The sequence below is a fragment of the Mesoplodon mirus genome (assembly GCF_964341445.2).
Source record: "Mesoplodon mirus genome assembly, chromosome: 18".
In the NCBI taxonomy this organism is placed as follows: Eukaryota; Metazoa; Chordata; class Mammalia; order Artiodactyla; family Ziphiidae; genus Mesoplodon; species Mesoplodon mirus.
In genome coordinates, this window is record NC_138994.1 from 39,834,933 (window position 1) to 39,862,348 (window position 27,416).

The 27,416-nt window shown below is 46.9% G+C and overlaps 1 protein-coding gene across 1 annotated transcript in view; it reads right to left on the reverse strand.

Moving 5' to 3' along the window:
- The window catches only part of ULK2 (unc-51 like autophagy activating kinase 2), a 66,100-nt gene extending 59,966 nt beyond the window's left edge, over positions 1 to 6,134 (reverse strand). Inside the window, exons 1-3 of the mRNA XM_082605265.1 lie at positions 6,024 to 6,134; positions 5,060 to 5,152; positions 3,848 to 3,889 (exon numbers count right to left, since the gene is read on the reverse strand). Coding sequence (XP_082461391.1) covers positions 3,848 to 3,889; positions 5,060 to 5,152; positions 6,024 to 6,113 — 225 coding nt within the window. The 5' untranslated portion in view covers positions 6,114 to 6,134. The remainder of the gene's footprint in view (positions 1 to 3,847; positions 3,890 to 5,059; positions 5,153 to 6,023) is intronic.
- Between the last annotated feature and the right edge of the window lie 21,282 nt (positions 6,135 to 27,416).

The following is a 27,416-nucleotide window of genomic DNA, read 5'->3' on the forward strand; positions in this document are numbered from 1 at the left end:
TCTTTGAGTTGTCTTTTCCTTAATTTGTGAGAAAGTTTATGCGTTTTAGGTGTCAGCCCCATCACCTTTCGGGTTGTACATATTTTCTCAAACTGCCATTCGTCAACTGCATGTTTTTGCATTTTATTGTGGTAAAGATTTAAGTGTACAGTCAAAGACTTGTGACACATGTATACACCCATGTAACTACCCTTCCAGTCAAAATACAGAACATTTCCGTCAGCCCAGAAAGTTCCCACATACCCCTTTTCTGTCCATCCCTGATACCAAGTAGCAACCTCTGATCTGCTTTCCCCGATTTCTATCACCCTAGCTGAGTGCCGTCTCCTCTTGAAACTCACAAAAACAGAATCACACAGTAGCTGTATATAGCTGGCTTCTTTTTCTCAACATAATGTTTGAGATTCATATGTTATGGCAAGTATCAAGTTTGTTCCTTTTTATGGCTGTCAATTTGTTCACAATATTATTTGCTACGAAATAATTTTTTAAAAATTTTGTACGTCCCTACCACTTGTATGGCTTCTGAGTTTATCTTGATTTAAAATACCTTTCTAGCTCTTAGATTACATATTTAAGCCTTTAATTTGTCTAAAAGTTATTTTGGAAAATGATGAAAATAGACATCCATCTTTATTTTGTCTCAGATGTCTCAGTTTGCCAGCACCATCTATGAAATGCATCTTTTTCTCACTATACTAAAAATTACCAAGAGGTGGATGTTTATCCAGATCACTGACATTCATGCAGGGAAGTATTCCCAACTGACAATATTTATCTCATGCCCAGAATGCTCAAAGATATGTATCTTCTGAAAAACAGACATGATATCACCCTCCAAATGGCTCTGCACTGTCCTCAGACTAGAGGTCCACCCCACGTGGCCCCTCCACCCTCTCCTGCATCACTCAGCACTACTCCTCCCTCCCGCCTGCACTCCCACCACATCCCTTCTTCCAGGTCCCTCCTGTCCGCTCCTCCCAGAGGCCGCATCTGCATGGGAAGCTGACCTGTTCTCCCCAACCCCACTAGAGCCCGGTCTCCTCCCACTTGATTATAGATTCATATATCTATTTAGAAAACTCTAAAATAAATATAACAAACAGTGGTTATCTCTGGGAAGTGCCATGTCTTTTCCAATTTATTTGTGTTGACAATGTTGGAATATTTTAACTGTGGGCATATATTACTTTTGTAATTAGGGAAAATGTGTTTCTTTTTAAGTGTCATCCAAACTGACAAACAATGTCAAAAGTTCTCAATTCATCAAAGTGCACACAAACTTGAGATGGACTGCCACAAGAGATGGCCAGTGAGAATGGTGCAAACACCCTGTACCCCTTGATGAACAGTCGGAATCCAGGAAGCAAATCCAAACTCTGTTTACTTGACAGCCAAATGCTCAAGACTAGATTCATTTGACTAACAGTTCTTAAGTTTGCTTTTACAAATTAGTTCCAGGAGTACACAATGCACAAAACAGTAAACATTCTCATGCAGTCACCTTGACATTCCCAACTGTTCCATAGTTCTGGTTTCTGAGTATATGTTCTCCCTGATGCCATCTCATTCTGCAGCCAAAACCAGTACTTTAAATATTTCTCATTCTGATAGAAGAAATCCAACTACACTCTCTACCCTGAAAGCAAGACCTACTCTGAAATTGACAGGGTTTTCTGCACTTCTCAAAAGATAGGAAATTAAGAGTTAATATTATTTAAGTTTTTGTACGAGGCGCTGACTTGTACCACTTGGTGCCCTCTAGCTAGAGACTAAGACAACCACACAAACAGCTCTGAGGAGAACTGACATTTCAATAGGGACTGTGACATCAGATCAGTTTTACTTTAAACTTTTTTCCCCTTTCTTTCTAGGCTGCTTTGAAATTTCTCAAATGAAGGAATAAATTACACCTATTTAAATAGGTAATAAAATATACCCACAGCACGCACATATTCTGTGCGTGGAGTTTAAACTGCAATATTTTTGGAGAACAATCACACACTGCCATCAAAAACTTTAAAACTGTTCACGCTATTTGTCCTAGTAATTCCAATTCTAGAAATTCAACTTACAAGAAATAATTGGGTATCTTCAGAAGGTATGTATTCTCCTCGTAGCATTTTTTTTTACAATGGGAAAAACCTTAACATCTTATAATATGGGTTTAGTTAAATAAATACTCTGTGGTATGATATGACATGAAAAACGACTATATATATTTTTAAAAGGACATACAGAGAGCAGTCCACTAAAATTAAGCACACTAAGAGCAAGGACTTCCTTCTACTCACAGCTTTGCTCCTTTGTTCCTTGCACTTACAAACGCCTGGCCACCGTAGCCCCTCAACAGTATCAGACCCCTGGGGCTCTCAGCGGGTGCATACCAATGGCCAAGTGTGATTCCAGTATTCAGGGATTTATAAAACACAATATGGTCCCTAAATATAAGGCAACTACGTGCTCTGGTGCTCCACCCAAAAAACAGGAATTTTCTCCAAAGTTGGCCTTTTTAAAAGGATTTCCAGGGCTTCCCTGGTGGCACAGTGGTTAAGAATCCGCCTGCCAATGCAGGGGACACGGGTTCCAGCCCTGGTCTGGGAAGATCCCACACGCCGCGGAGCAACTAAGCCCGTGTGCCCCAACTACTGAGCCTGCGCTCTAGAACCCGCGAGCCACAACTACTGAGCCTGTGTGCCATAACCTCTGAAGCCTGCGCACCTAGAGCCCGTGCTCCGCAACAAGAGCAGCCACCGCAATGAGAAGCCTGCGTACTGCAACAAAGAGTAGCCCCCGCTCGCCACAACTAGAGAAAGCCCATGTGCAGCAACGAAGACCCAACGCAGCCATAAATAAATAAATAAATAAATAAATAAATAAGAATTAAAAAAAAAAAACCTCACTTAAAATATGCAAAACGTTAAAAAAAAAAAAAAAAAGGATTTCCAAGGGTAATTTTGACTATATAGAAATGCTGCCTTAGAAGGTAACTTCTGAGGACTTCCCTGGTGGCACAGTGGTTAGGAATCCGCCTGCCAGTGCAGGGGGACACGGGTTTGAGCCCTGGTCCGGGAAGATCCCACATGCCGCGGAGCAACTGAGCCCGCGAGCCACAACTACTGAGCCTGTGAGCCACAACTACTGAAGCCCGTGCACCTAGAGCCCGTGCTCCACAACAAGAGAAGCCACTGCAATGAGAAGCCCGCGCACCACGATGGAGAGTAGCCCCTGCTCGCCGCAACTAGAGAAAACACGAGCACAGCAACGGAGACACAACACAGCCACAAATAAAAATAAATAAAATAAATAAACTTATTAAAAGGAAAAAAAAAAGAAAGTAACTTCAGAACCCAGCCTTCCCACCTCCACATACAATGCAACTCTACTGTATGCCATGGCGATAATCCCAGACAAATCTAGATGAACATGCATAGTTTCTTTGTTTTTATTCCACGTACTGTCTAATATCTCCACCATTAGCAAATGTTTCTTTTGCAATAAGAAAAAAGCTCTACCTGATTTTTTTAATAGCTCAAAATAGTCCTTTCTACATTTATCACAGAGATGCTAGATCTGGACTTGACCTAAGACAATACTACTCCTATAGTATATTATCATCTGTCAGTAAGTTTACTCATGCAGCCCGTTATTTATTTTATCCTTCTGCCCTATACTATTGTAAACAAATTCTTAATAAACACACAGCTCAAGCTATATATCTTTTCAACAAGAATAAGGCAATTTTCTATTTCTGTTAAGATTTCACTTACATTTGTATGAAATAGAAAAAAAATTTAAGTTCTTTATTAACATACAAATATTTCTTTAAAAATCCAGAATAAGGTACCTGAACATCATAGAGTGCTACAATGTTTTCATGCTGAAGTTCCTGTTAAGAAAATCGAGAATTCAAAATATTTCTATTTATTCTAGTAATTATAATATTTCAATACACAAATAACATTAATTTAAGTATACGCACACATATACATCCATTTATACTACTTGTAGTATACCATACTTCTGTTACTAGATTAGAACAATTCAGTCTACTGAAGAATAAAAACAAATGTGCCTGATCAAACTTTACTTGGGGCCTAAATATTTTTTTACTGTCCTAATTTTTTAGACTCTTAACAAGGTGAGTACTCTCATTTACAAAATAAAGGTAAGAGTTAGTATGACCACATACTTTCTGCTAGTCTTTCAGATTTAATATACAATTTCTAACAAGAAAGGCATAAAATTCCAAAGTGCTTTTAAAAAGCACGATTTGCCTAAAAGAAAACGAAGTGTAATTCAACAAGCTATAATTCTTACCAAAGAGCTGTCCAGAGAATAGTAGTTCTGATGAATGTTAGATGAAGGTTCCATGTTTATATTACTTTGGGAAACACTGGGTTAAACACACCTAAATTGGTCTCTTCATTGCATAATTTTTTTCGACTTTCTTTAATGAGTCAAGTGCTTTGTCACTCTCCAAGAAGTATTTAGTAAACAGGATTTTCCACACTTATTTGACCACGGACTCTTTTTTTCCCTCAAAGCATCCCACTTGGATAACAGTGCTTGTGAGTGATCTAAAAAGACCACTTTAAATAAATAAATAAATAGATAGATAGATAAATAAAAATAAAAAGACGACTTCCAAGGAAAGTAACTTTGTTCAATTTATAAGGAAGAAAGATTCCAACTGCCCTCATTTCTCCAAAAAAAAAAAATTAACTATAACATGAAAGGAATCAGCAGAAGAGATAAATAATGTGTAAGAGGGACCTGCCTCTTCTCAAACAATAAGGCAATAACTAAGGGAAAGAAATGATGAGAAGCTAAAAGCAGTTTTCATCTAATCCCTCTAAGCACTGGCCAAGAGCCACAAACATTTATTCTTAAAAATAGCTTCCCAGTACTCAATGTTTCAAAAAACTGAGCACGCAAAAAATGAGAGCAACAGGTGAATATTCTCAAACTTGGGGCCAACTACCAAAATTGCAAAGGATGTCATCACGTGTCCATTTAAGTTTTAACCTAGTATGAAATATCACATAAAGAAACATACCTTTAAGATTTTAATTTCCTTCCCAAGCAGTATTTGTGATTTTGACAAGTTCTTTTTATTAATACTTTTAATAGCTACCTCCCAATCAGTTTTCTGGAAAGAAAAAACACTGTTACTCCTGCAAATTATTCCACAGAAACAATGCAACAGCAAAAAAAAAAAAAAAAAATCTAAACATAAAGATGTTTTTAGCAAATTCATGTAACAGCACTGAGAAGAAAAACATAAAAGAACCCGAATCTCTAACAGGAAAATGATTTTATAAATTAAAGCTAATGTCCTACAAGATAGCCAGTAAAAATAAATAAATATGAAGACCACGTAGTAACAAGCATTAAGTGAAAAAAGGACCCAGTTTAGTTACAACTATTTAAAAGTTATGGAGGATAACCTGGGAGGTGGTATAGTTAACTGAAAACAGGATTTGACAGCTAGGTAGGATTAAACGTGTTTTCGCTATTTTTTTTTCCCCTTGAGTTTTAAGTTACTCTCATGATAAAGTCAGTAGTATTTATTACTTTATCGGCTAAGCAACCAGGCCATCCCTTTGGACCTGCCCCTTGCCCCAAGCCTTCTAGGATTATTTCCACTCCCGAGGTGCCTTTCCAAATTCTTTAGATCCTAAAACCTGCTGGGAGCCTGTTTGCGAAACAGCAAAAGCTTAAAAAAAAAAAAAAAAAAAAGCTAAGCCCGCTTTCGGGTCGATTTAGGTCTCCCCGCGCCCCGCCCAGCCCCTGGGACTGAGGCCGGTGGGGCCGTCGCGGCCCCGTGCGGGGAAAGGCGACACCGAGTCGGGGAAGCCCCGGGCTCGCAGACCGCCGGCCGGTTTTCCGCTGGGTCTGCAATTATCGGCCACCGGGGAGGGTCCGTGCGCTGCCGGCCCGGCCCCGCCGCCGCCCCCTCGCACCCGCCGCGGCCGCGCCTCAGGCGCCGCCGCCCGCCCGGCCCGGCCGGCGGGGCTCACCTGGCGGTGCCGCCCCCGGAAGACCACGGCGAAGGCCCCGTGTCCCACGAGGTCCCGCTTGCTGTATTCGAAGTCGCCCACCACCTCCATGGCCGCGCCACGGGGTCGGCGCGGGCGGGCGGGCGGCTATCAGCACCGCGGGCCCGCCGGCCCCGAGCGTGCCCGCCGGCCGCCGAGCTGGGGCAGCCGAGGCCCCGGGCCCGAGCCGGCGCTCATGCCGAGAAGCCGAGCGGAAACGGGGAGGCGCCGCGCAGGGCCGGGGTCAGCGAGGCCTGGCCCGGCCCCGGCCGCTCCTCATGCCGGCCGCCGCCGGCCGCGGGCTCCCTGGCGAAGCGGGCCCCCTGGCGAAGCGGGCTCCCTGGCGAAGCGGGCTCGGCGCTGCCGGGCAGGGGCGCCGCCGCCTCCGTCACTGGGCGCCCCCGGGGCCGCGCGCCCGCCCGGGAGAGGTACGGGCTCCGGCGCCCCTCATCCCCGCCCGTCGGCGCCTCGGTCTCCCGGCGGGCACTGCTCAGCGCCGGCCGCCGCCCTTCTCCAGCCCGGCCCAATACCCTACCGCCCTGCCCCGCAGCGGGCCCACACGCGCGCGTCGGCCGCTCCGCACCGACTGCCGGCCCTCCGCGACGTCAGCGCATCTTCTTTGACGCAGCGCTCGGCGCGGCAGGCGCGCTCCCTCCGCCGGGAAAATGAGTGCCCAGCTGCTGATGGAGGCGGGAGGGAGCGCGCGAGCCTGCGCGCCGCGGGCTGGACCCGCTAGGAGGCGGGCTTCGGGGAAGCGGGTCGCCAACACCGGCTGCGGGAGGGACAGGGACATCCCTGTGCAGAGTGGACCCCAGGCCTGCGGTGAGGGCAAAGGAGCATCTCCCAGAGCCCGGCCTTTCCCGCGCCCTCCAAAGCCAGGGGTCACGCTGCCAATTCCCAGCCCTACTGCGTTTACTGCTCAGGGTACCTCACGACGTCGTGTAGGGCAGGGATCCTGCACTTCTTGGGGTCTCTTGGCTTCTGTGAGAAGCTGATGACAGCTCAGGATCATCCTCCCCGAGAATTGCCAATGCTCGCAGACTCAGTTTTGCATTCTTTCAAGGCTCTAGTGAGAACGCTTGATTCTCGCCTCCGGTGTCCTGCCGGTGTGACCTAAGACTTACCTTACATCACATAAGGGAGTTTTCTTTTCCACCCGATTATTAACGTTCAAGCGACAAGGAACTTATTTGTCACCTTTCCCTCAGAGGTGTCTTACGAAATCATTTTATAAACAACGTGCTTGAGAATGTCAGAAATCTCAGGTCCTATCATGCACTGTATGTTCACTTGTTTAACGTATTTGCTCTCAGGTTATCCCTCACCTCCAGAGCTACATTTCCCACCCCAGGCCCATCCCTGCACAATGACCTCTGAAGGCCAGACAGGGACCCTGAGAACCTCCAAACCTGAGGCAGTCAGTGGAGGAAATCTCCGGAGAGGAACTGGCCCCTTCCTGAAACCCTTAAAATATGGGGTCTTGGGTTTATGCTCCCACTGTGCACACCTACCTAATTCCCTCCCTACTTCAAAATCTGGCCCAGGTGCGTGTTAGACCCTGTGAAAGTCTGCAGCCTTCAAAAATTAAGAGCAAATGAAGCAAGTTTGCACATACACACAAAAATTCATGTAGAGATGATTCCTTACCTCTTTGAAAGATTATCTTCCTTTCTCTTTAAACATGAGTATTTAAATAGGATATAGGATTCAATGTGCCAAAATTCACTGAAAAGTAGTTCTCTGGGATAAATATCTTATGGGCTGTAGGACCCTGGACCAGCCACTTCACCTCCCCTGCCTAGGTTTCCTCATCTGTAAAATGAAGATATAACATCAACATATACCTTCATTGGGTTGTTGAGAGGATTGAAGGACTGAAATGTGGAAAGAGCTTGGAAGATTACCTGGCTCTACAAAGCGCTATTTCAGTGTGTGTTGGGTAAGTAAAGTGAGATCAAAGCTGGCCATAGGCAACCCTTCCCCTCCCCCGGCCCAGTGCTGGGGTCTCCCCCTTCCCTCCTCTGTCCAGTCCCCAGGTGGTGCTTAGGTGAACAGAATGCAAGCTCTGCAGTTCTAGGGATGGACCGTTACACCTGTGTAAGAGTTGTTTATCTAACTGTCGCCTGGAGAATTCACTTCCTATAAACTTTCTGTGAAGAATCAATGGGTATAAAATTTTTGGACAGCAGGGAAGCAATGGGGAGGACTAACACACCTGGACCAAGGCTGGCAGGCTTTTCCCATGCAGTACCTGACAACAGCCAACATCCCAGGGAGCAGAGGGTGAGCTGTCCAGGCTGTCCTGAGGTGCCGAAGCTGCTGGTTTCAGGATCTGTCACTGAGGTGCCTCGTGGGGCCTCAGCACCCTCCGGGAGCAGTGCTTCGACCTTCCTGATGGTCACCTCACCATCCAGGTGAGGACAGGTGTATCCTCTGTCAGCTGAGCCGGTGCATGAGACATCATTCCTAACTCAGCCCTGTTCACAAGGTTGCATCCACTAGGAATTGAAGTTAATTGAAGCTAATAATCAATATACAATTTTGAGCTGTTTATATTTAATATCATTAAAATTACATCCCTTATGGAGATGTTTTAAAGAAGCCACTAGAAGCCCTTAATTCAGACCTGCATCCCATCCCGTACACACAGGCTAAACAGGGGCCCCAGGAACACACAATTGCTTTAAAAAATAAAGCATGCAGCATGCACAGAAGGATTTCTGACCTCAGGGCTCACTACCGAGGAGAAGTGGGGGGGGCATGTGGGGTGGGAGAGCTTTGCTAAGGAGATGTTTAGTTAGTGTTTAGTTAGGACTATGTCAATAACCACATAACCAACGTCAAATGTGATAAAGCAAAAAAATAAAAGAGGAATGTAGATAAAGATACAAGTGTGGCTCTCGGGTTCCCAGCAGAGCCTGGGACTGGAGGAGGAGTCTGCTTCTTTGTTCCTTCCCCTCAGGGCTCCGTGGACAGGGCAGATGGGCAGAGAGCCAGCAGCCAGCGGTCTCAACCCCAAATTCTTCAGGAAGGGATTCTGATCAGCCCCGCTTAGGAGAGGTGCACTGAGCAATCATCTCAAGCCAGGGACTGGAGTTGATGGGGACAGGTCGAGTTGTCCAAGGCTGTGGGTGCTGCAGGGAGAGTGGAGAAGCAGGGGTGGGTGGGTAACTCAGGAAGGGTGACTGGGGGTCAAATTTAGGCTTTAATCAGGAATGCAAGCAAGGGGGATTTTTCCTTTACTTCTGAAAGCGTGCAAAGTTGCCAATCTGATTCACTTTCATTGTCCTTTGTTCTAGTAACTGTGTGTGTGTGTGTGTGTGTGTGTGTGTGTGTAAACATGCCTGTTGACAAACTATCAAAATGTTTCAGTTAGTAAATTGTGTAATAGTAACCACAGTGAGAGGTGAAATCACTTACTAATAAAAATTCTAACATAAACTTAGTTGATCAGCCAAATGCCACGGGATGCTATGATGGTAAAAGGACCTTCTGTGACAAGTAAATGTGACAAGTGTTCACGGCCCCATCTCCCAGGCAGGCAGGCATTCTGAGATCAGGAGAATCACCAGTTAATTATTCTCTTCAAATCGCATCATTGCTGTTTGCTTCTATTTTGGTTCTATTGTCTCTACTTTGATCATACTGCTGATGCTTTGAAATTCTCGGGACTGTTAGTGTGCAGAGCTTTGATGTTTATACGTGTACGATTTTATAGTAAAATATGGAAATAAGCACATAAAGTGAAGAGACAACAAAGTTTGGATATATTTCTTAAAGCTTTTAGAAAATATAACCACAAATCTTCTGAATCATAAACACAAATCTTCTGGAATGATATGAAAAATAGACTTCAGCCAGGAATTTTCTTTTTTTTAATAAATTTATTTATTTTTGGCTGCATTGGGTCTTCATTGCTGCGCGTGGGCTTTCTCTAGTTGCGGCGAGTGGGGGCTACTCTTCGTTGCGGCGCACGGGCTTCTCATTGCGGTGGCTTCTCTTGTTGCGGAGCACGGGCTCTAGGTGCGTGGGCTTCAGTAGTTGTGGCTCGTGGGCTCTAGAGCACAGGCTCAGTAGTTGTGGCGCGCGGACTCAGTTGCTCCATGGCATATGGGATATTCCCAGACCAGGGCTCAAACCTGTGTCTCCTGCATTGGCAGGCGGACTCTCAACCACTGCGCCACCAGAGAAGCCCGCAGCCTAGGTTTTTGCTCCCTCTTGTAAATCACTTACCTACTGAAATGAGAAAACAGCCATCCCAGCTGGGTTCTGCAGAAACAGATGTTGACCTGGAGTAGGAATGGAGATGCTCATTAGGGATTGACACCAGTGACAGGAGGGACAGGGACAGGAAGGACATCAGTGACTGGCATAGGGAGAACCCTGATGCAGGCTTGGCCATGCCTGGGCCACCCCAGCAGAAAGCTCTGGAGTTGAGGCAAAAAAGCCCAGCTCACCCGTCACCTGCTAGGGCTGCCCTGGAGGGCGTAACCCCGGGTGGCCAGGCTGCTCTCGGGCTGAGGTCCTGGAGGAGCAGACAACTGGGGACTGACAGTCCCTCCCCAGCTGGACAGCACGTCCTTCCTCCCAGGGGAGTCTGGGTGGCACATCTCCTAGGCGACCACAGACTAAAACTTTGGAAAACTTATGAGTCAGGCTGTAAAGTTTCTATCATTATCAACGACAAGTCTATTGTTTCACAGACAAGTATTTTTGCTTTGCTTTGTTTTTTTGTTTTTAAAGAGAAATACAGTTTATCTTGGAAATGTTCAGAGCACCACTGTGCTCTGTTCGTCTGTCTGTCTGTCTGCCCACACGTCCCAGGCTGCTGGCATGGGCCCAGGAGCGGGCCCCCGGCTGAACTCCCAGAAGGCTGATTCCAGGGCTGCTCACAGGTCCAGCCACAGATTAAATAATAAGATACAATTTATTAAGGTTTTAAGCCTCATCCCTGAACTTGGATGGGATGAAGATTTGGAGAGAGGTTGGAGGAGACAGAAAACAAACCCAGGTCCCGCAAGCTCACCACGTAGCCAAGGTTTTAGACTTCCTGAGGGAACCCGGGGCTGGAGGCCAAGCTGCGGAAAGCATGTGTTCCTGGGAGGTTCTGAGTTCTGGGCAGGGTGAGAGCTGCCCTGTGTGTGTGTGTGTTTATGCGAGCAGGGCTGGAAGGTGGGCGGGCTCCACTGCTACTTTGGTTCGCATCTTCAACTACAGTAAGTCCCCTACATACGAACTTTCAAAGTTGCAGCTTTCAAAGATGCGAACGTGTGTTCGTGTGTCCAATCACATTAAGTTAGTTCACGTCTGGTGTACATTTTCACGTGCATGCATCCTCTACAAGTGGTTGTGCTTTTGTGTACTTTACTGTGCATTACTGTATAGAGTACAGTACTAGTAAAAAAATAGAAGTGATCATTTCTTTGGTACTAGTGCAGAACTTAGAATAAAATATTTCTTTAAAAATTATATTTAAAGCCCATAAAATAATTTCACTCTGAATAATTTTTTTAACATCTTTACTGGAGTATATTTGCTTTACAATGTTCTGTTAGTTTCTGCTGTATAACAAAGTGAATCAGCTATACGTATACATATATCCCCATCTCCCCTCCCTCTTGCGTCTCCCTCCCACCCTCCCTATCCCACCCCTCTAGGTGGTCACAAAGCACCGAGCTGATCTCCCTGTACTATGTGGCTGCTTCCCACTAGCTATCTGTTTTACATTTGGTAGTGTATATATGTCCATGTCATTCTCTCACTTCGTCCCAGCTTACCCTTCCCCCTCCCCGTGTCCTCAAGTTCATTCTCTACGTCTGCGTCTTTATTCCTGTCCTGCCTCTGGGTTCATCAGAACCATTTTCACTCTGAAGAATTTTGAATAGGAATGTACTTTAGATATTATAGATATTGGATTGATAGATAAAATCAGATATCATCTTTTTAATCCAATTACTTCACTGTGACCACATTTGTTAAAACTGAGATCAATATTATGTGTGGTCTTTATGATTTCTTTGGATCCCTAGTACCTATATTTATTTCAGCAGACATAATATACTGGTGTGAAAAGTATTATAAACCTATTACATACAGCACCACAGAGCCGATTGTGTTAGTCAGGTACCTAGGCTAACTTTGTTGGACTTACGAACAAATTGGATTTACAGACGTGCTCTCAGAACAGAGCCCCTTCGAAGTAGGGGACCTACTGCGTCTCCCTTCTGTTTGCATGCTCATCTCACCGTTCCCAACCCAGCCCGAGTTTGGTTCCCTGGCACTGAGAACTGGTCCTCTGCTGGTCCCCTCCCCTCACAATCCACCTGCGCACTGTCGTCAGCCAGGATTAGCTCCCCCTCCGGCCCCGCCCACACCCCATGCCTCGCCCATCACACTGACTGCACCCAAGAGGGCTGAGCTGGGAAACCAGGCATCATCACTCAGTAACTTAAGGCCCAAGGGGGTGATGTGAGTGGGGTCCCACCACGCCAAGACCAGGCCCTTCCTCCCCTGGAGGAGAGGCTGGACAGGGGATGGGGAAAGGGTTGGGGGGGGTGGGTAACCAGTCCAGAGGCCCACAATCCTCCAGAAAACTCCTACGAAGGAGTCTCAGACAACCAGCAAACAAGGGCCCCAACCATTTCCATCCCCATCATTTTTCTCTCTGGACAGTGAGCCGGCCATCCTCCATTATCTCCTCTTCCTTAATAGTCTGGGAGTGGGGACCCGAGGGTTCAGGCTGGGGGCAGACCCCACCTGTAGCTGTGACTCCATCTCCGCTGGGGTCCACATCACCCTCATCCTGGTCAGTCTCTCTGGCGGGCCTACGCGCTGAGGCTCTGACCCTGCACTTCCTTTGGGAGATGAGGAGCCCACTTTCCTCTGAGCAGCCCCATCACTCTCTGGAGGTGGTGGGACTGGTCTGCAGACGCTGGCTCACCATCCTCCACAACCACACCACACTCCTTGGTCGTGAGTTCCCGAGGGAGTTTTCTGTCTCATCTAGCTCCAAGTCAGTTGCTGGGTCCACAACGTTGGTGGGTAAAGGTCCAAACAGTGAGCCTTTTATTCGCCGAGGTGCTCACTGCGGAAGAAGCACTCCTCCGCTGCACACCCCCACCACGTGGCCTTCCCCTGGCTCTGCAGGCCCCCCAGGCATTCTCCACCCCGATCTGCAAGGCCCCCCAGGCTTCCAGCCCCGTGCAGTCACTAGTTCCCAGAGTGCTCGCGAATTTTCCCCATCTGGCTGTAGGCCTCACAAACAAGTAATACAGTCGTCCCTCCGTATCCATGGCAGATTGGTTCCAGGACCCATCCACAGATGCTCAAGTCATTACATAAAATGGGTAGTTCAGCGGGCACTCCGTATCCACGGATTCCGCATCCACGGATTCCGCGTTCTCGGATTCAACCAACTGCGCATTCGCGGATATAGAGGGCTGACTGTACTGTACTTAAACTGCAAAACTGAACACTTGGAAGATCGTTTAGTGGGCTTTGCGGGTTATGTGGAGCTAGTAGAACAACATCTAAAATCATACATTAAATTTGATGGTCAGTGCTCAAGAAAAATGGTTTCAATCATAAATATTTATGTGAAAATTTTAATGGATTTTGTACAGACGGTGCCCAGTGTTATGCTACGGAGAAAATCTAGCATTTCAGCCAAATAGCCAAATATAGAAACAAATTTGCAAATTTGTTGCTTCTCTGGAAGATGCAACAAATTTGCAAATCAGTTAACTTGCTTTAAGTCTTTCCTTCATAGATTTTATATTTACTAGCACATGTCAGATAAACAGTAGGGAGAATGAAATAAAATATCTGAAAGCTGGGATTGAAATAATGGAACTTGGATGAAGACTTAAAACTTGATAGGCAGCCTGTTATCCTAGGATGACAAAGCAGTTTAAAAATTCTATCAATCCTGCTCTATAGAGTTTAATAAAAATTGTAAAATGGGAGTGGCTAGATAAATAATAAATAAATGAAAATTTTTAAGAGTTTGGATTTAATAAATGATATTATACATTATCTATTATGTGTTATAATAGAAAAGGCAATATCTTTACAAGATATTGTTGAAGCTTGTAGATCATTTCACTGGTCCTCAAAGTGTGGTATCCTGAAATCTTCTGAGACGCTTTCAGAGGTTCCGGTGAGTTCACAACTCTTCATAAAAACACAGAGATATGAATTGCCTTTTTTATTGTGTCAATGTTGGCACTGATGATGCAGAATCATTTTCTCACTAAATTTGTTTTTGAAAATAGTTATTTTTCATAATAATATGTTATTTGTGTTCATTTATAATGGGCTTATTATTGTGTTTTTTAAATAAACTAAGAATAAACATATTTTTAACTTCTTAGTTTTAATTTTTAATACACTAAACATGTCAGGGGGCTCGTCTCTTGAGACAAAAGTTTGAGAACTGCTGGATTAATTGAGCCAATGATAAAAAGTGACTGAACACATAAAACTAAGTAAGGGGGGGCTTCCCTGGTGGTGCAGTGGTTAAGAATCCGCCTGCCAATGCAGGGAACACGGGTTCGAGCCCTGGTCCAGGAAGATCCCTCATGCCGCGGAGCAACTAAGCCCATGCACCACAGCTACTGAGCCTGCGCTCTAGAGCCCACAAGACACAACTACTGAAGCCCGCGTGCCTAGAGCCCGTGCTTCACAACAAGAGAAGCCACCACAATGAGAAGCCCGTGCACCGCAACAAAGAGTAGCCCCCACTTGCCGCAGCTAGAGAAAGCCCGCACGCAGGAACAAAGACCCAACGTAGCCAAAAATAAATAAATTAAATAAATAAATTTATTTAAAAAAAAAACTAAGTAAGGGAAACTCTGAAAAGTGAGTGGAAGACAGAGAAATAGATATGCCATACTATCAGAAATAAAACAAAGTATCAATTCCAAGAGAGAATTTTAGATTGTTTAATTCTATGATAATGAACTTATTATCTAATGACAAAAGTGAAAATTAGAGTAAACTTTTAAATCTTTCTGTTTATTAAATGGAAACTCATCCACATGATGTTTTAGCCTCGTGGATTGAAGATGAACAAAAACTAACAAAATTGTGCCAACTAATTAGACACACTAATGACTTATTTTACATATACTTGTTGATAAAGATGTTGACTATATTTTTAAATCTCTGAGATTATTACAAGGATTAAGAAAGATTCAGAGCCAAGAACAGCATAGTTAATATCAAGAGACATTCACTACTTATTAAGAATACTGAAATTATTCTGAAATTAAGAATGCTGAAACACCTTACGACTTCAAATTTCATGGAGAAGTCTCAAGAAGAGTTTGCCGTAGTTCCCTACTGTTAAATCATGTTTCAACCGAGCCCTCATCTAACTAGTGACAGCCACATCAGAGAAATAATCACCCAACAATTTCAAAATATTAAATTATTCAGGAATTATCAAAGTAATTAAATAAGTAATGCATGCTGCATCTTACATGCGTTGGTAAGAGGCTTTAATGTTATATGTTGTTTAGTTTACTTAGAGAATAAAAAAGAATGATTAAAATTATTTATTTGTATATTAACATACACCATTGTTTGTATTAAATATTATTAAATGTTCTTAACATCACTTTGAATACAAGAAAGATTTGGTCCCTATCCTCAGCAGCCCATCAAGGATGAAAACTGTTTCAATAATCAATTGCTGTCTTGAAAAACATAGTGACTTCAAACAAGACCCTTTTTTTGTTTGCTTGTGTTTCTCAATTGTTGAGGCTTCTGTGGGTCAGGAGTTCTGGTGGGGCGCCTCAGGAAAGGCTCAGGTGGGGCTGGAGGATCCGGCACAGCCCGACTGGAATGAATGTCTGGTGCCTCTCCCGGGTCATGGCTTGACCAGCTGGGGTGAGCTGGATTCACTTAGAGACCCTCTCGTGCCCCATCTAGTCACTGACCCCAAGAGAGTAATACTACCTCAGTTGTGGGTTGAGTTCTGTCTGGTTTGTGTCTGGCTTCCTTCCTTGGCATTACGGGCATGAGAATCATTCAGTTTGTTGTCTGCAGTCATCCGCTCCTTCTGGCTGCTACTCAAGGTCCCACAATGTGAAGAAACCTCGAGTTACCTCTCCGTTCTGCTCTTGATAAGCACCCAGGCCATGTCCGGTGTATGTGGACTTTGGTGACCGTGTGCGTATGTTTCTGTCTGGTTCACACCCAGCAGTGGAGTCGCTGGGCCGCAGGGCACATCTCAGCACTGACAGTAATGAAGTGGACTCCAGGGTGGCTGGACAACTTGCACTCACCAGCTGAGTATGAGTTTGTTGCTTTGCATTCTCACCAGTACTTGGTGGTGTCAGTCTTTTTATCCATTTGGTGAGTGTAATAGGACGGTCTTAACCTCCTCCTGGCAGGTCATGAGCTGCATTCTACAGCCCAGGGACATCCTCTGGGGCTGGTGTCACTGGAGGAGGACCAGTTGCCTCACCTCTGAAGCCACGAGGAGCAGCCCTCAGGGACCACAGCTTCTTGGCAATTGGTTGGACAGATGGTGATTTGAAAATCGGTGGAAGTTAATTTGGGGACGTGGGTAGTGGTTTTGTTCTCTGGGTTCCCTCAGAGGCTGTGGCAGCCCCAGACCCTGAGTCAGGAGACCTGGATCCTGACGCATTCCTGCTTTGTTTATTTTATATTGTATTTTATTCTATTCTGTTTTATTTTATTGGCTGCGCCGTGGGGCATGCGGGATCTTAGTTCCCTGACCAGGGATCAAACCCATGCCCTCTGCATTGGGATTGCGGAGTCTTAACCACTGGACGCCCAGGGAGGTCCCTATTTCTCATCATTACCCACCACAAACCAGCTCCAGATGTGCCATGGACCAGTCATTTCCCAGGCCCACCCGCCCCTTCACACTGCTGTCCTAATCCTGCCTGGCATGACTCTGTTCCCTCTCAAAGGCCCAGCTCAGACGCCCCCTCCAGGAAGGCTCTCTGGGGTTCTCCAGTCCCTCCTGAATGTCTCCCATGTCTCCCATCAAGGCCTTTGCCTCTGCTGTTCCCTCAGCCGGGAGCCCTCTTCCGTCCGTGTGGCCCCTCACCTCCTTCTAGCCCGTGTTCCCCATTTGTGTTCCCCACTGGGATGTAAAGATTTATTGCTCTAGCCTCCAGGCCTAGAAAAGGGCCTAATACACAGTAAAGTCTCAATTTGTTGAATGAATACATCTTGTCTCTCGATTTACCTGTCCTGTGCTGGCCGGGGCTTCCCACAAGCCGGGCGATCTGTTGAGAGCAGAACTAGATGGCACGAGAAGCAGCTCCTCGAATCTGGAGTCAGGTGAGGCTGCGGTGTTTCAGGTGAATCAGGAAAGTGAGTCGGGTGCACGTGAGGAAGGAAGAGTTCCCCGCATGCAGGTCCAGCTACGGTGACTAAGCCGGGGCAGCTGGTGCAGGGAGTGGGCAGGGGATGACGGAGGTGGAGCCGGGAGAGTGAAGGGGCCACACAGCAGGTCTTCATTCAACAAGCGTTTGTTTAGCACCTGGATGGGAGAGAGGTTTGGGAGCTGTCGGGAAGCATGCAGGAGGTAAAGCAGGGAGAGGGGCTGAGGCCAGACGGGAGAGGAGGGTGGACTTGGTACAGCTACACAGGCCACGACAGGGAGTTGGTGGGTATTAGGGAACCTCCCCTGATTTTCTTGTTTCTAATATTATCTTTAAACTTCCTTTTTTAAAAAAAAATACATTTATTTATTTATTTTTGGCTGCTTTGGGTCTTTGTTGCTGCGCGTGGGCTTTCTCTAGTTGCAGCGAGCAGGGGCTTCTCTTTGTTGTGGAGCACGGGCTCTAGGCGCATGGGCTTCAATAGTTGTGGCATGAGGGCTCAGTAGTTGTGGTGCACAGGCTTCATTGCTCCATGGCATGTGGGATCTTCCCAGACCAGGGCTCAAACCTGTGTCCCCTGTGTTGGCAGGTGGATTCTTAACCACTGAGCCACCAGGGAAGCCCCCCTCTAATGTTACCTTTACTTGTAACAAAAGCTACAGCATATTAGTGTAGACAAATTTGAAAATACAAGGGACATCCAGTCTTGGCAGAGATACTCATGGTCTCTTGCTCGATCTGTTTACAATTTTAGAGAGTGAGAGGGATACTGATAGTGTGTCTATTTTAAAGTATGTTGAAGTTTAGTTGTGTGTTCATGTATGTAGATTTCAGAAAAGTATAAATGGTGCTATGCTACTGGGGCCCCTGCTTTCCTCCCCTTTCTTGTTTGTTTCCCTTTTATTTGCATTCACCTCTCCCTTCCTCTCCTCCCATGAGACCCATGTCAGCAACCTATTACAGATTTTCCCCATGCAATGACTGTCATATACAAATATATATAGACTGTTGCTTATAAACATGTATGTGGAAAACATCCTTCCTGTATGTCAGTTTGACAAACGTGGGATCATATGACACACTTTCCTGAATTTTGCTATTCTCAGGTATTGACTGATGGAATTCCTTTAAGTTAACTGGAGCAAAGCTGGTTAACCCTTTTTAATGGGTTACGTAACATTTCATGGTGTGGATGCACCAGAATATATTCACTCATTCTCTGTTGTTGGACATTCACTGCTCCCTGGTGTGTGTGTGTGTGTGTGTGTGTGTGTTGGCCACTATGAACACTGCTATATGACATTAATCCTTTATGTATTGGTGCTTTTATTTCTTGGAATAGATTCCCAGGAGTGGGATTGCTTGGTCTAAGTATATGGATTTTTAAATGTAATGAATTTTTCCAGATTGCTTTCCTAAAGTGCTGCCACAGCTCCATTTCTACCTCTTTAATTTTCCCAGTCTGTGGGCAATAAAATGATGTTTTATTCTTCTTTAGTATGTTTTCCCCTGGAAACTAAGGAGTATGCACATTTTTTTCATATATCTGTAGGCCATTTGGATTTGCTCTTTTGTGATTTGTCTCTTTTAATGGAACGTATCAGAGTTCTTTATGGAATTATATAATACACACACTTTTGTCATTTGCCTTGAGACTAGTGTTTTTCCAAATCCATAATTTACCCTTTGCTTTTTTTTTTTTTTTTTTTTTCCGTACGCGGGCCTCTCACTGTTGTGGCCTCTCCCGTTGCGGAGCACAGGCTCCGGATGCGCAGGCTCAGCGGCCATGGCTCACGGGCCCAGCCGCTCCGCGGCATATGGGATCCTCCCAGACCGGGGCACGAACCCGTATCCCCTGCATCGGCAGGCGGACTCTCAACCACTGCGCCACCAGGGAGGCCCACCCCTTTGCTTTTTTACAGTATCCCTCATTTCACGTTTTTAATTTGCAAACATGTATTTCTTTCCCCCCCTCCCCCATCTTCTGGGTTTCCTGTGCTAGTTGGGAAGTTCTTTTTTTTTTTTTTTTTTTTTTGCATTTAATTTTTTTTTTTTTTTTTTTTTTTGCATTACGCGGGCCTCTCACTGTTGTGGCCTCTCCCGTTGCGGAGCACAGGCTCTGGATGCGCAGGCCCAGCGGCCATGGCTCACGGGCCCAGCCGCTCCGCGGCATGCGGATCCTCCCGGACAGGGGCACGAACCCGCGTCCCCTGCATCGGCAGGCGGACTCCCAACCACTGCGCCACCAGGGAAGCCCTGCATTTAATTTTTTAAATCCATCTGAAATTTAGCTTTTCCTAAGGTATAAAAATAAAACTCTACTTTTAAAAATTGCTCTTTCATTTTCCCAGGATAATGGATTAAGTGAAGCACCTCTGTTCTGCGATGTCTCTGGCATTCCTTTTATTCCCGTCTGCTGCGTTGGGCCCAGGGACTTCTGTGATGGAAGCAGGCGTAGTAGACGTTTTACTGGAGGACTGGCCCTGAGAGTTGGAGTTCAAAGTCAGCACAGTGGCTCACGGCAGAGATCATGCAAGATGTAGAGAAAAAATGTGACTCCAGGTCAGTGAGGCAGTAAAGTCGAGCATCTCTTAAGAAGGCCTGTGCCAGTCTGTGGGGACAAACGGAAGTGGAGGTGACGGTCTGAGACAGCACCACCAAGCCAGGAACCAGGGAGGTGGCCGAGACTGACCCCAGGACTGTGCAGGACCTCACCTCCGTGGTGCAGACACTCCTGCAACAGACGCAAGGTAGATGGCAGACCGCGTCCAACCAGACCATTGGAAGAATTGAGGACATGAGCAGTCACATGGATGACCCGGAGAAAAACATCGCAGACCTCATGATAGAAGCTGGGGTGGAAGAGCTGGATGGTGAAGACAAGACCCCTGCCGCACAGAAGAGTTGAGTGTTGCTCATTTACACTGAAATCTGGAGCACCCTTTCTACAAGCCAAGAGAAGCCGGATGGCTTTTTGCAGCTAACTACTACGCGTGGACATGTTTTATATTCTAAAGTGTGCATTCTTCTTAGCACATGTTATATAGTTAGTTTATAGAGTGATTTCCCTCCCCTGCCCCCCCATGTTTCCTGAACACGGTAACTTCACATCTTGGACCTTGGTCAGATGTGCTGTTAAACACAAAAACTTTGGCAGTTCCTGAAAAAGAAAGAAAGAGAAAGAGAGAGAGAGGAAGGAAGGAAGGAAGGGAGGGAGGGAGGAAGGAAGGGAGAGAGAGAGAGAGGTGGGGGGAGAGAGAGAGAGAGAGGTGGGGGGAGAGAGAGAGAAAGAAAGGAAGAAAGAAAGAAGGAAAGAAGGAAGGAAAGAAGGAAGGAAGGAAAGAAAGAAAGAAAGAAAAAGAAAGGAAGGAAGGAAGAAAGAAAGAAAGAGGGAAGGAAGGGAGGGAGGGAGGAAGGGAGAGAGAGAGAGAGAGAGGTGGGGGGAGAGAGAGAGAGAGAGAAAGAAGGAAAGAAGGAAGGAAAGAAGGAAAGAAAGAAAGAGAAGAAAAGCAAGGAAAGGAGGGAGGGAGGGAGGGATGGAAAGAGAGAGAAAGAGAAAGAAAGAAAGAAAGAAAGAAAGAAAGGAAGGAAGGAAAGAAGGAAGGAAGGAAGGAAGGAAGAAAAGAAAGCCTATGCCAACCAAAGAGGGGCTTGGAACCTAGGAAGAGTAAAAAAGCGGAGTCAAGGAGACAGAGGGTTAGGATTTTCAGTTGCCTCAATGGGTGAGGGCCTCCAACGCTGTTACCCAAGGTCAGAGAGTAACCCTGGCTTTGGTCTAGCTCACTCAGTACCGCTGGGTCTTTGGCTCTCTGGTGGCTTTGCAGGATCTCCTGATACAAGCATTCTCATCCACTGTACACGTCACTTCTTCATTCATCCAACAAGTGTTTGTGAGAAGACGACATGGAAAAAGTGCCTACCCTTGAGGAGCTTATTCTCTAGTGGGGGAAATAGACCATAAATAGGATAAATAAAATAGCTAGGAGGTTAGCTAGTGACAGGGACCAAGGAGAGAACTAAATCTTGGAGGGAGGGAGGAAGTATGGGGGGAGGGGCCCAATCTAAGAAAAGGTGACCCGGAATGACTTCACTGAGGTGACATTGGACCCAAGACCTGAAGGAAGTGAGGCTGTGATCCATGCAGAGTGGAGGAATTCCAGGTACAAAAGCCCTGAGGGAGGGGTGTGCCTGTTGCCCAGCATGGCTGTGGCTGAGTGGACCGGGGACAGTGATTGGAGATGATGTCACAGGGAAAACTGGCCAGAGGCTGTAGGGTCCCACAGGTCCCTGGGTCAGATGAGAAGCCTTTGTAAGGTTTTTAAGGAAAGAACAACATCATTGCAGCAAAACTGAGCAGAAAGTTGTTCCCACCCCTAGAAGAAACGATGATTGTATGATGCAACCGCGGTGTTAGCCAACTAGCCAATGCTACGGTGGCAATCATGTTGCAATATAAATGCATCAAATCACCGTGTCATGCCCCTTGAACTTACACAATGCTAAACGTCAACTCTCAGTTAAAGAATTGGGCAGAAAGCAGAGATTCCCCACATACCCCTGCCCCTACACACGCACAGCTTCCCCTACCATCAACACCCCACCACAGGGTACATCTGTTACCACTGATGAAGCTGTGTGGACACGTCATCACCACCCAGAGCCCAGAGTTTACATGAGGCTCACCCCACCCCTGGTCTTGTATATTCTGTGGGGTTGGAAAAACATCAGAGTTGAGAGAAGTTTCCCTCTCTTCCTACTTTGCTGAGCGTTTTTTTTTTTAATTGAAGTCTAGTTGATGTACAATATTATATAAGTTACAGGTGCATGATATGGTGATTCACAATTTTAAAGGTTATCCTCCATTTATAGTTATTATAAAATATTGGCTATATTCCGTGTGCTGTACAGTATGTCCTCGTAGCTTATTTTGCTGAGAGTTTTTATCGTGAAGGCATGTTGGATTGTGTCAAATGCTCTTTTTTTTTTTTTTTTTTTAATAATATGATTTTTTTTAAATTTATTTTATTTATTTATTTTTGGCTGTGTTGGGTCTTCGTTGTTGCGTGCGGGCTTCCTCTAGTTGTAGCGAGCAAGGGCTACTCTTCGTTGCGGTGCGCGGGCCTCTCATTGCGGTGGCTTCTCCCGTTGCGGAGCACGGGCTCTAGGCACACGGGCTTCAGCAGTTGTGGCACGTGGGCTCAGTAGTTGTGGCTCGCGGGCTCTAGAGCGCAGGCTCAGCAGTTGTGGCGCACGGGCCTAGTTGCTCCGCGGCATGCGGGATCTTCCCGGACCAGGGCTCGAACCCGTGTCCCCTGCATCGGCAGGCGGACTCTCAACCACTGCGCCACCAGGGAAGCCCCCTCAAATGCTCTTTTTCGCTTACTTTTTTTTAAAAATTAATTAATTAATTTTTGGCTGCATTGCGTCTTCGTTGCTGTGCGCGGTCTTTCTCTAGTTGCGGCGAGCAGGGGCTATTCTTCATTGTGGTGCGCGGGCTTCTCATTGCAGTGGCCTCTCTTGCTGCGGAGCACAGGCTCTAGGCGTGCGGGCTTCAGTAGTTGTGGCACGCGGGCTCAGTAGCTGTGGCTCGCGGGCTCAGGAGTTGTGGGACACTGGCTTAGTTGCTCTGCGGCATGCGGGATCTTCCCAGACCAGGGCTTGAACCCATGTCCCCTGCATTGGCAGGTGGATTCTTAACCACTGCGCCACCAGGGAAGTCCTTGGTTTACTTTTTGACAGTTGAACTTTTCCTCAGAAATCAGTAAGAGGGCTTCTGACCTGTATTTGTGTGTTACAGCCTGTGGGAGCTTGATTAACGTGAACTGAATCTGACATCCTGGCCCCCCGGGCTCATGAGATCAGGTGTGGTGAGTCCCCTGGGGGATGACAGCGGGCCGCTTGCTCCCCCACCCACTTCCTGCCGACACCCCCCATGCTGGGCTGACCTCGCCTGTGTCTCAGGCTTTCCATCTGGTTCCGCTGACCACTGCTTTTCTGCTCCCAGACCCCGTGCACAGTCTTGGTCCTTGTTGCCTGTGGCTCTGCTTCTTGCTTCCTTTGAGGGAGGCCCCCAGCCTCCTCGAGCTTCCTTCCTGAGAGGCTGGCCCGCCAGCTGTGCCGCTGACCTCAGACGGGGGCTCCCAGAGGCAGAGGAGGTGGCCTGGTGCCCTGCGCTCAGGACAGAACGCTCACTTCCTCCTGTGCTGGGCGAAGACCTCGGATCAGCAGTTCTCCCCACACCTGGTGATTGCAGCACGACTATAAACAAAGCCTCTCGCCTCTAAGGAGGAGCCCGCACACAAGCCCAGGGCCTGCACGCAAAGCCGCTGATTTGCACCCTGAGGGCAGCCTTAGTTGGGAGATGATTAGGGCGGGTCTGTCTTTGTAATTAAACCAAAGAAAACTAGCTCTCCAGCCTCTTCATCGTACATCATCCAGACCTTCCGATTGCACTACCAAATGTTTCCCGTGCCAGCGAACCCTCTCTGCCACCACCTGTTTCTGAAGAATCATTATCTCCGTTTCTACAGAAGGCACAGAGGCCCAGAGAGGTGAGGGAAAGGCCGAAGACCCCACAGCAAGGATAGAGCACCATGTGGAATCAAACCTACTTTCATGCAAACAAGTACAGTGCAAATAAGGTCTGGCCTCCTGGGTGTGGCTTCTTCCACCGGCCTGAGGTTGGACCAGCGGGGCAGTTCTCAAGTTTTCTCATCTCGGAACCCTTCATACCCTATGGGTGGGTCTCACACACTGAACCAATCTTTCACCTACTTGTTGTTTTGTGCATCATGCATCGGTCATTTGGAAAATATTGGTTCATTGGGTTACGCTGCTTTTCCAAATACGACACATTTCATCATACAATATTTTTAAAAACCACACATATATTAGATCTCATCAGAAACATCTTTCAGGAAGGGAAGCTATCAAGGCCACCGTGGTGAATATCAGTTTTCCACAATTCTAGTTTTTGCTTGAAAACTCAAATTTCATCCCGGGCAATAATATAATAAATACCGGCAGTGTTTTCTTCTCAAAGTGATAGGCTCGCTTCCTTCATTTTCACGAAAATGTCTTCGCAAAACCCAAGCCTGAATAACCGGCTTGTCGAGTGTGCCCTCATGGGGGTCCACGGCGGGTGGCCAGAGCTTCTCCGGGAGACAACCATCACCCCTTGCTGTGCAGAAGGGCTTCCTGTGTCCTTCCCATGTTGTCCCATGTAACATTAAAAACAGGCACTTGAGGGTCGAGAGTTAATAAAATTAATAACTGTTACTGCTTCATCAAGACACTCGTATGGGAAACTGGCTCTCTTTTTTTTAAATGGCAAGTGCCTGGTGGGGAAGAGTACAGTGACCACTGGCACAGTGGGTCCAGATTCCTGCTAAGGGGTCACCATCGCTTTTGCATCATCAGTGCAAATATTCACATAGTGAAAAAGACAATTCACGTCTTAGTGTTATCACGAAAATAGTTTTGACCTTGCAGACCTTCTGAAAGGGTCTCAGGACACTTGGGCAACCTGTGAGCTGCTGGACCTGGGTTGAGATATCTACCTCAACATCAGCCTCTTGCCGCCAGCAGGTAGGGACCCCTTCAGCCCCTAAGGTATGGGAGGCCTTGGTTGCGATTCTGGGCAGATGAGCCCAGGAAGACCATGAGCTGGGCCTGGCTCATTTAAAGCGAACTTTCTCTTTTCTTCCCCAGCATCTCCTGGGCCACGCTCCCTGGTTGGGACCCTTCCCTGGGAAAAGCTCGCACACATCGGGTGGGGCAGACAGGGCCAGGACTCAGCCACAATAAGGCCGAGTTGGATGCTGTGAGGATGTGCCTGGGGGACTCAGGGGGACCGGACATCAGGGAGGGTCTGGGAGGAGGGGGAGGAGTGAGTCTTCGAAGGGGAAGGGCTTCCTGAGGCAGAGTGTAGGGGAGAAGTCTGCAGAACCCCACGGGGGAAGAGTGTGGGGAGGCGGAGTTAAGGGTCTAGAGTTCCAAGGTCTTGGAGGCTGGGTCAGGCAGGGCGTTCAGTGCTAAATAAGGAATTTGGATTTTATTCAGCAGACCACAGGGAGGTAATGAATGATATGATTCTATATTTAAGGCAAGCCCCAATCTTCCTAAAGAAAAAATTGAAAAAAAAAAAAAAAAAAGTAAGGTATCGGGCTTCCCTGGTGGTGCAGTGGTTGAGAGTCCGCCTGTCGATGCAGGGGACACGGGTTCGTGCCCCGGCCCGTGAAGATCCCACATGCCGCGGAGCGGCTGGGCCCGTGAGCCATGGCCACTGGGCCTGCGCGTCCGGAGCCTGTGCTCCGTAACGGGGGAGGCCACAACAGTGAGAGGCCCGCATACCGCAAAAAAAAAAAAAAAAAAAGGTATCAATCTGAGTTTAAAGTTTTCGGAATGTTGACAAAATAGTCAATGTCTAGTTATAATATCTGATTTATTTAGTTACACATGCATATTTAAAATAACATTATATACAAGAATACATCGGTACAAAATATTGCTTTTTTCCCCATCTCACATTTCAAGTAACAATGTTATTCACACTATATGTGCATCTGGGATACCAAAGTCTTCATCATGATAGAGCTACAGTTTCTCGAAGTGCTTCTCCTTGTGTCTGAGTTGTTTGCGATGCAGCATGAGACACGTGTCCCACACTGGTACTGGGAAGACCGACCCAAGTCCCCCACGTCAGCACGGTCCTCCCCAGCCCCCGCCTGTCATCCTTATAACAAAACTACTCACTTATTGCTTTTGAACTTGCTCTTTGACGCTGGTTTACAAAGCCCAACTCTAGTAAAAGTGAGGGGAAAACCCCTGGGATCACTCCCAAGCTTCTTCTCACCCCTCTTTCAACCCATTCCAATAGGAGGCATCTGTAACCCTGCAAAGCTTACATGGCTTGAGGTTGCTGGGGGCTGAAATGTGAGGGGAAACCAGAGGCAGAGCAGTTGCAGGAGATGACAGTCTGGCCATGGGTGTGACTGGAGAGCCCCAGGCGGGGTCGCCATCATGGACAGTGCAGTTTGCTGGGGCAGGAGTGAGAAAGGGATGCAAGCTCCGAAGAAAGAGCCAGAGTGGGCCGGGCAGGACCCCAGGGGCTTCCCGGGGACAGACCCACCCCCGTGTCCCCCACCTCTTGTGTGATGAAAAGCTTTAGCCTCCTAGGGCTTCCCCGAGGTCCAAAGAGCAGATTTAATCAGAGAAGTGAGAAAATGCAAAAACAAAGGGAAACAGTCAAACAAAACAAAATAATAATAGCTTAGCCATAGAACAAAGCCAAAAGACCTTTAGTTCCTCAAGGGCTATAGATAACATCCTGAGCCATATCCTTGAGCTGTTTTGCAGATACTGAAACCCCTACCAGGTGGAAGAAGTTAACTGCATGCTGACCACCAGCACGTAGACCCCAGACAGGTTGGAACCAGAAGGCTGACGACTGAGATTCTTGAACCACCACACTGTTACCTCACCTCCAGCCAATCAGAGAATTGTGCACAAGCCTATCACACACCCCTTAACCCTTACCCCCACCCTGTCTTTAAAACCCTTCCCTGAAAGCCCTGGGTCTTTAGAGCAAGAGCTGCCAGTTCTCTTTGCTTGGGGTTCTAAATAAATGCTGCACCTTCCGTCATCCTGTGTCAGTGGCTTGACCATGCTGAGCGCGGGCGAGTGGACCCGATCTGGGTTAAGAAGAGGACAGCCTCCCCAGGCAGTAACGGAGGATGTGGAGTGAGGACATGGCAGGGCTGGTCCAGCAGTGGGCAGTTATGGGCGATGCTGATGTGGAGTCCTGGTCCATTTGGGGGAGGGGAGGGGAGGGGAGGGCGCAGCCTGTGCGTGTTGGGACTGTGAAGAAATGGTACTTTGAGGGAACAGACAGTGGGCATGTTCTGGGGCAAGACTGCGATCAGGAGTCCATGAACCTCGGGTCCACCTAGGCTGCCCCCAGCAGGTCACTCACCCCAGCAATGCGTCAGGGTTTGTTTCCTAGGCAGCAAGG